A 9,687-nucleotide genomic window follows, 5' to 3' on the forward strand; every position below is an offset into this window, starting at 1 on the left:
AAATTTTCCATAATACATGCATGCATGTGGAAATTAAAAACATTTTTGTACTATATCGAAGGTATGCCAAATTGTATAAATAAAAAAATTGTCTCAAGCTCAAGCGATATCTGGGATTATGAAATAGCTATCGTTATGCAGAAAGAAACCAGTCCCTAAATGAACATTAAAATATTGAAATTTTAAAACCAATATTCACTTATTTATTTATATAAGTAACATTAATTTAACGTGGATAAAAGTGTACTCAAATTGGACTGGTCTGTTTACAATACAAAATATCCCATACACCGCTCGTTTTTTTCCTCTTTTTTCTTTTAAATGTGTGTGCTGGCTCCTTTCTGCATAACGTAATGATTGTAACATTGTCAAATTCGTAACACGCAGAAATGTCTTAGAATTAAAAAATTCATTCGACATCGTAAAAAAAGTGTGGCATGCTTCATAGCAATTCATATATTACTTTATTTATATTTATAAACTAACTAACCATCACTCCGCGGGAGTAGGCAAAGAGAATAGAACGCCATACCATTCTGTCTTTGCAAACTTTCTTCGCCTCTTCCACATTCATGCATCTCCTCACACATTCCCACCGTTTATTTCGACTCCTGACTTGGCCACTTTTTTACTATTTGACATACCCGGAATTCTCACTTATGAATTACATGAAATTAAAGTAACTTTAAAAATTAAGAATAAATCCACTCACGAGTAGGCTATGAAACTTAAAATGTTGAAGCCTGAGTAGGGTCATGATAAGCGGTGTTGCATAAGCCGTAGCTAGATTTCATAGTCACTTGGACGTTAGGTAATTTTAAAAAAATCATGCTAAGTTTTACTCGATCTTCCTTTGTTCCTTTTTTGGTTTTATTTTAGATTTTTTCTTTGTTAAAACGTGAAATCAATACAATTTCAATACAAAAGTCAAACTAGATAGATTTTTGTGTTGAAACTTAAACTTGAGAATGACTCACTGGGGCAGCTTCAAGCTCATGAAGCTGAAACTGACAATAATTGGTGAGTTTACTTTTTCTTATCATTATCATTAATGATAATAATCAAATCCTGTTTTCAATTATCTTGATGTTTTATTTTCCTTTCTACAAATTCATCCGCGCTGCGCCTACCCTACAATATTGGGTGCATGAAAGCTAGCAAGGTAAATGAAAATGCATAAAGTGTGTTGCAGAAAAAATATTTTTATTTATCAAGTTCATAATTAAATAATTTCATAAAGGTTCATAAAAAATAATACACACACAAATAAACGCTCTGGGTATGTAACAAAATATTTAAATTTTATTACAATACATATGATAGTTTACTATGATTAAAGAAAACACTTGTTTTTTACCACTTGAGTTTTATTATAGACTACATGTTTCAGAAGTTAAACTTCCATCATTCAGGTCTGTATAATAACTGATTTATTAGTACTAACTAGTTATTATACAGACCTGAATGATAGAAGTTTAACTTCTGAAACATGTAGTCTATAATAAAACTCAAGTGGTAAAAAACAAGTGTTTTCTTTAATCATTGTAACATGTCTTACCACAAAGTTAATGCCGAAACAATAAATAAAATGATAGTTTACTACTTAAAAAAAAAAGAATCTTGTATTTTTGTTTTGTTTCATATAATATACTTTGTCATTTACACGTATCAATATATTAAAACGACAAAAATTCAATGAATACTATATTTGAACATTTATTATTGCTCAGATAGGATTTTAAAATAATTTCAACTGGTTTTTCTCAATTACATCAAAAAGTTAAAAATAATGTAAACGAATCCCTTCTCTCTATATCATCCTCTCCTTCCATATACCGTTCAATTTTAGACATTGAAACGCGTCGGTGATCATTTTTTGAGTGTTTAGATGGAAAAGGGTATATTATTTATAATTTGTCAAAATAATACGTAATACAGTTTAATTCAGCATATATATAAAAAAAACTTCATCTATTATGTAATTGAAAGATTTGAAAGCAAACATTATAAACCCCAATTCAAACCATAACCTAAATGTCAAATAATATGAAAACTTCCTTTTTTTTATATTTTCTTTAATTCATACGTCATGGTGCATAGAAAACTGCATCAGAATAATTTCGGTAGCAAGGCAAATATTTGACCATTTGAGGTGCAGATTGAAATGAAAATACGAACTTATCATTAATCATTAATTTACCTTAAGAATTCATCACAAGAAACGTCTGAAACATTATATTCTTACCATATCACGTACTTCATTCCTTTTTCTTTTATTAGTACTTAACCTGCTCTCAAAAATTCATTTTTATCCTGTTTCTTGACCTTACTTTCACTGACGTTATAAAGTCCACGCCTTTTTTAAAAATATACGTATTAAAAATATATATTTGTACTATCTGCCCACGAAGGGAAGATACTGAATGTTCCCCAATTGCTTTAATGATCCCTCCCGATTTTAACACTGAAACTAGAAAAGATAAATGGAGGTAAAAATAATGCATCTCTTACGTTTTAATACAATAAATTAGGTAACTATTAATCCATCATCTTTGGACAATTTCAACATAATTTTATAAATGATCCACTCTCCTATATCGCACACTCCTTTCAACAACGTCATATTTCAAAAATCGTCAATTTTCAGTTGTGCAAGTTTTTGGAATGCCCAAAAATGTACTATACCCCAGAAAAATCGGCATATTTTTAACTTAATATTTACCCGATACAGAAAGTGTTGTTTTTGCATTTTAAAGAAAGTGTATTGCTTAATTATTTTTATAAATATACTACATATTTTTCAAATGGTGAAAAAACCTTTAGGTTTTACCTAAAAATATCTGTTGCACGTTAAAAAGTTCAATAAGTGGCTTGATATTTCATTTTATTATATTCTTAAACTTTAAAAACAATCTCCCGAAAAATCAGGAATTTTTTAAATATGACGTTGTTGAAAGAAGTGAGCGATGTGTCTCTCGTTTCGTACAATCTGTCTTGAGTTTTGATCTTTCCCCTTTTTCCTCCATCCCATCCCTCTTCCAGGTATTTATACAAATGTGGAATTTTGTAATTGGAACAGTACAAGCACTTGTTTCGTAATACTCGTGTGTATAACTTGATGTTACTGATCTGCTAAATTCCTAAATAAAATAAAATAAAATATGATTTTTTAATATTTTTACGAAATTTTATACTAGGATGTGACTCCGAACCCTCACGAACTGATGAATTTGTTGATGCTTATGGTCTTCAACCAATTCGACTACACTCTATTCACAGTTATTTTATCTCAATTTTTTTAAAATAATGAAATGAATTATAGTACAATTAATTTTTAAAAAAATAGAGGTAAAATACCCATAGTTTTTGTAACTACAACTGAGTACAAATAGCCTGCTCACCCTACTACGATGTTGGTACACTTTCCATGGTTTTGTATTGTCATCTATGTTTCTTGTTCTTTGTCCCTTATTCATTATATTCCATTCTCTTTTCTGCATTCACATTTTCACACCTAAATACCACTGTTAGACTCGCCGTTTCCGTATTCGACATTTAGGTTACGATTGGTTTTAAGATATCTATGTTAGGAAACATAGAAAGAATATTCTGATTAGATTAAATTATCCTTAGAATGCCACCTGAGAGCATTAATCCCTCATGCCTCTTCTTACAACCCCGAGGATTCCGGCGCTCCGGAAGCCCGCTGACGAAAATTCATAGACTATACTCAGCGGAGCTTCGAGATGCCGGACTGACCTGGGAGGACGCCAAAGAGATGGCGCTTGACGGAGTGACTTGGAGATGCAAGAATAATATGAATGAATATGGAAAAAGAAGGAGAAAGAAGGAGATGTTTGCCTTTAGTTTCAAGTATCGTAAAAGATTTCTGAACATCGAGATGGGATATTAGTTTATGTTTGTGTATGGGTTTGTTGTATGTTGAAGGTCACTTGTCTAATGCCAGACTGACCTGAGAGGAAGACAAGCAGAAGGCGCGTGACAGAGTGCCTTGGAGATACTCCACCTACGGAGTGAATATGGAATAAGAATGAATAAAGAAAACGAAGATTTTTGCTTTTATTTTCAAATAGCTTTAATGATTTCTGGATATCGAGATGGGATTTAAGTTTGAATTTGTTTATGGGGGTGTTGTATGTTGAAGGCCACTTGTCTAATGCCGGACTGACTTGGGAGGAAGCCGAGGAGATGGCGCGTGACAGAGTGACTTGCAGATGCTCCACCAGAAGAAGATAGAAGAAAGAGATGTTTGCCTTTAGTTTCAAGTACCTTTAATGATTTCAGGATATCGAGAGGTATATAAGTTTGAGTTTGTGTGTGGGTGTGTTGTGTCTAGAAGGTCACTCGGTTAGGGCAGCCAGCCGCACGAGGTGGTGGCGGCACGACAGGCACGACATCGGCACGCCGTGGGGCGCGCCACGGGCAGCAGGCGCGCGCTGGGAGCGGCACCGTCCTCGCACGTGTCCAGCACGACTACGGACAGCACGCGCGCGCTGAATCCGCACACGGGGTGGCGGGAACGCTTCCAAGGAAAACGCCATTCGGATATCTGAAAAATTGTATTATTTTTAATCCCGAACCCTGGAAATCCTAAATCCCGGGTAATTTTGAACAACGTTTTGAAGGAAGCATTTAAAAAACACGCAAAGACTGAAGAACACATATATTTTACATAAATTATTATTTATAACAACCTTTTCAACAATAATATTATTTATCATATCGGATACTGGATTATTCACCGTACACATATCAGTTTTAAAGGTTCAAATAATAATAATAAAAAATAAATACTTCACCAATCCCTCAACTGATGGCGAAACAATCGGTTATACTTCGCGCGGAAGGATCTAAGACCGTTACATATGAATATGGTATACAGGCTCCAGAAGGAATGCAATATGAACTATCTATAATGGGCAGTTTGGTGAACGTTGCACAAGTGTATAAAGTGATCACTTAAGCCAGCCAAATGCCAGGTCGTAAGCCCAGAGTTCCATCTTCTTCCATTAAAAGGGAAGAATGATACATGTTTCACATCAAGATGAGACACATTTAAAATTACAACCTTTTCATTAATATCTTACTACTCGACAGGTTATAGGTTATAGGTTTTATGGGTTATAGGTTTTATAGGTTATAAGTTATAGGTTACAGGTAATAGGTCATAGATTATAGGTCATAGGTTTTAGTTTATAGGTTATGTTACTCTTATAGGTACCTCGTGCGAATCGCATCGCCCAGAGCACGCGGCCAGGGTGACGGTGCCCTCGCAGCGCCGGCCCGCGGCGTCCTGGCGCTCCACGCGCGTCCTGAACAGGCGCCGCCGGCAGCCCAGCTCGGGGGCCTGCCCCTCGGGCTCCAGCCCCGCCAGCAGCGCGCCCCCCGTTCCCCCGTCCAGCGGCCCGTCCGGCCCGCCCTCCACGCCCGACCCCAGCACGAACAGCCAGACGAAGGCCCACAGGTGACCTGGAAAAAATACAAATAAATCATCTATATAAGTTAAATCTTCTTCAAACCCTTATCCGCATCCCAATGGTGCATAGGGCACTGCATCATGTAAACGCAGTGTTATTTTGATTGTTAAAACATGAAGGAAAGGTGATCTACCCTAGCACGAACAGCCAGACGAAGGCCCACAGGTGACCTGGATTTTTTTCCAAAAAACCAGTTAAGGCCCTACATAAGATAAATCTTCTTCAAACCCTTATCCGCATCTCAATGGTGCATAAGGCACTGCATGATGTGAACGCAGTGCTATCTTGATCGTTAACACATGAAGGAAAGGTGATCAGCCCAGGTATCAGTCCAGGGTAATATTGAATAAATATCAAAGTGGAAAAATCACTTATATTTATTCGATCCTCCCGTGGGAATCGAACCTGGGACCTCCAAAACGGTATCCGAGCGTGCTGACCATTACACTATGAAGGCGGACAACATAACATAAGTTAAATAGCAACTTAATTTTCTTTAAACCCAGGTAACATTTTACGCAATTGATTTTTTTCTTAAAACACAGTTTTTGCAATGAAAAAATACGGTAGCTAAACACGCCAACCATTACACCACCGAGGCGGACAAATTATATTATAAGTTATATTTTTAACACACCTTTGTTTTTAAGAAGAGCCTTAAAAATAACGTTTTGAGTGTGTCCAAATACCTGTTCACAAACCTGTATTATCTCCAATTAGGAGTTATGTTTCATACTATTTTTTGATATCTCATCAAAGATGAAGAAGAATATGGAAAACTGGGCAATTACGGGGCTACGACTGTCATAGGCTGACCGTCAAGACGGTCAGCCTATGACAGTCGTAAGCCCCGTAAATGCCCAGACTCCCATGTTCTTCTTCATCTATGTTGGGATTCACACACACACACCCTCTTACACACATTTTCTCTCATTAATACGTGTTTATTAGTTGTGGAGATGAAAAACTACAATGAAGGAGGATAAACGTCGGAGCCGGATAATACTTACGGAGCTCAATGCAGTGGAGTGAAGCGGCTGAACGCTGCTCTAACCTCTTTTTCTCTCCCAAATAATGTATACCCGAAAGCACTAAAGCAAAAGTGCAAAAATCCCGTACCCGTAACATGACCTTGCATATATAAGCAGGGTGCAAAAAAATGTGAGGGGAGGAAAAAAATAAAAATAAAAATACGTGTTTATTTGCTAGATCTACACTAAATATTTTGTATTATTTTTTATGTTTCTGCGGTTAATTATAATTGGCTTGTTTAATGTAAATCTTTTAATGTTTTGTTTTACAGATGTTGCTGTTTTTCCCCCTAGTAAAAATAATAATAAAAAATAAAAAAGGATGACATAAGATAATATGATTTTTTTATTTATATGTAGAAATATTATTATAAATTTGGTTTACCTGTAGCCATTTGCGAGGCGCAGGAACAGTGAAGGGAGAGAACGTCTAGCGAGCCCTTCTAGATTATAAAAGCTAACAACTTCCAAGAAATTCCGCCTTTATAGGAACCTCCCTCCGAGTGGGCGGGTAGGTGGTAGTGCTCACCCCCATCAGGCAGAGAATTCCAACTGAAATCATATTTTTTAAAATCTCTAAAAAAAAATCTGGAGTCGTAAGGCAGCAAGAATAAGTAAGTGGTATTCAACAATATCGAGGTATAATTACATTTAAGACACCAACAACAAACGATTTAATCTAATATTACATTTTTGTACATCTCAACGTAGATGAAGAAGAATATGGAAGTCTGGGCATTTATAGGGCTTACGACCGTCATAGACTGGTTTACACACGTGTAACATTCACCAATTCTACCTATGATTGACAATCACACTACTCGAATTCTTGGAAGTTGTTTATATATGATCCAATTTCGAAACATTGTAATTGAATTACTAGATTTTTCACTTGGAACATCTATTGGTGAAATAAAGAAGCTTTTTTATCAAGCAGAAACGATTATATTTGTATGTGAGGTCCGAATCCTGGATTATAATCACATAAATGAGAAACGCCAGAAAATGTCCTGTTCATTTTATTATTTTGGCTTATAATTTATTTACAACATTTTGAGTATATCCAACCTCGCTTCTCAATTTTTGGAATTCATAACAAGTATGTGAATTCAATCCAAGATTCAGACCTTATAAACAAATAGAAAGAGTCTTTGCTTAATAAAAGCGTTCCCTATTCCAACATAGATGTCGGTAGTGAACTCACATGAACTGTGTCACAAATTTGATCAATATATCTAGGGTCAAAAAATACAAAATAACTCCTAAGCTGAGATAATCCAGATTTGTGAGCAAATATTTGGATAGGCTCAAAATGTTTTGTCATATCCGCAGGGTTTTTTTCACAAATAGCGCTAAATTTATAGTAAAACGGAAAGTCGTATTTTTTTATTTGAAGAAGTTTTCTATTTCTGTAATATTTATCTCTCTCTCTGGTCTCAATTGGTCTGTAGCATATAAGATGAAAAATCTTTTGTTATGAATGATTTTATTTTGTTTGCTTGATAACTTGCTCTTTATGATTTGGGATTGTAGAACTCCATAATACATATTTTAAATATTGAAATATAACACTGATTTTTAGGGTCTACAAAGAAGTATATTTTATTTATTAAAAATCGTTACAATTATTAATTGACTTTCATTGATAGTAGTTTGATAATGCCCCAACAAGGCTTTTTTTAATTTTTTTAAATAAAATAAACTCAGTAGAGCCTAAAAATCAGTATTTGCTTTTAATATTTAAAATATTAACACTTGCTCCATTTAATATTTTCGCTTAAAATCATTTCATTTTTACAAGGAGCATTAGTATTCCATTAAATTATAGTATTCCAAAATATTATAAAGTGGATCAAGTCTCAAAATGATATATTCGTTGATGGTAAAGATATTTCTACAGTGCATTTGTTTTAAATAATATATCACTACTCATGTAGGCATCTAACTCTTTCTCTGGGGAAAAATGGGCTACAATAGTTTTTGAGAAATGTGTATTTAGTGACACTTTTCTTCAAATTGATAAAAAATTGGCCTTTATCGTAGTCGTACATGAGAAAGTGACTTACTAACAAAATGTAAAATATTATTTATTGATTCGGCATTAACTTAAAAAGTTTTAATTTGTACCATAAGATGAAAACATCTGTCGTTTTCGAAACTAGTCGTAAATAAAATAAAACTCATTAAAGTGGTATATTCAAGTGTTTAATTTTAATAAAATAAAATGTAAAATGTTCAGGAGGACTTTTGCTTGGCAAGAAAATAAATATCAATGCAGTTAGTCATTTTTAACAAGTCCATATATTATACTTCCAAGTTTAAAATCCTTTGGGAATTTTTTCAGGTCAATATTACGCCAGTAAAATATCAAATAGTCAATGATCACGTTTTTGTAAGAAATGCATTTGAATAGTCAATTTTGTCACTTCTCCTGTATGACTACGATATGTTCGCCGACTTCCACTAGGGCTTGGATATGCCTGTTGAAAGAATTATTGGTATACTAATGATATCAATATCTTTCATCTGACAATGTATTTCTTAAATCATACCATGTTTTTTTCTACCATAGCTGAATACTGTTTATTTGTATGATAATTTTATTGGAACATGTTTACATGTTTTTTTAAACCATATAAGATAAACAAATAAATTTAATCTTTGTTTATCTTACATGGAACTTTGTAATTCCAAGGGTAAAGACCCGCATGATGGCCTCATGGTGAAGTCTCATCTCAAGCACTGTCATCTCATTAGCGTAATCGATCTTTTAGAATACTGCTGACCAAGAAAATACATAGCTGGGGAGATGAGCATTCATATAGAGTAATCATTTCCTTCGCTGAAATCTTAATCAATATTACATCATTTATGATGTTTTCAGTCAGACAAAGTGTTTATTTCTTGATTGTTTATCATCGTGAAAATCAGTCGTGCATAGCATGATAAAACTTACTACAGCTTATTATATGATAACTAAAATATACTGACGTGACAACTAGATGCCAAGAAGCATGGCAGATGATGATTTCAACTTACATATTATTATTTATTTTCACTTTTTTTTTGACATCTCATCAAAGATGAAGAATATGGAAGTCTGGGCATTTACGGGGCTGATGACCGTCATAGGCTGGTTTAAGTGATCACTTTACACA

General features: G+C 34.3%; 1 protein-coding gene across 1 annotated transcript; it reads right to left on the bottom strand.

The window, feature by feature from the left end:
* Nucleotides 1-1,511: 1,511 nt before the first annotated feature.
* Gpb5 (Glycoprotein hormone beta 5) lies at nucleotides 1,512-7,161 on the bottom strand. Its single transcript, XM_088265804.1, has 3 exons — nucleotides 6,915-7,161; nucleotides 5,243-5,490; nucleotides 1,512-4,570 (listed from the first exon to the last, which is right to left on the bottom strand). The coding sequence occupies exons 1-3, from the start codon at nucleotides 6,922-6,924 to the stop codon at nucleotides 4,370-4,372; spliced, it is 459 nt and encodes a 152-aa protein (XP_088121930.1). The 5' UTR covers nucleotides 6,925-7,161; the 3' UTR covers nucleotides 1,512-4,369.
* Between the last annotated feature and the right edge of the window lie 2,526 nt (nucleotides 7,162-9,687).

Source organism: Brachycentrus maculatus, unplaced genomic scaffold (assembly GCF_059751285.1).
Source record: "Brachycentrus maculatus isolate JH-2025_06_01 unplaced genomic scaffold, ASM5975128v1 h1tg000258l, whole genome shotgun sequence".
Classification (NCBI taxonomy): Eukaryota; Metazoa; Arthropoda; class Insecta; order Trichoptera; family Brachycentridae; genus Brachycentrus; species Brachycentrus maculatus.

What these genes read in the sequence shown, in the direction of transcription:
- Gpb5 (XM_088265804.1), bottom strand. An exon ending in GGCGATGCGATTCGCACGAG is followed by an intron (nt 4,571 to 5,242) that starts GTACCTATAAGA and finishes ACAATTTTTCAG; the next exon opens with ATATCCGAATGGCGTTTTCC.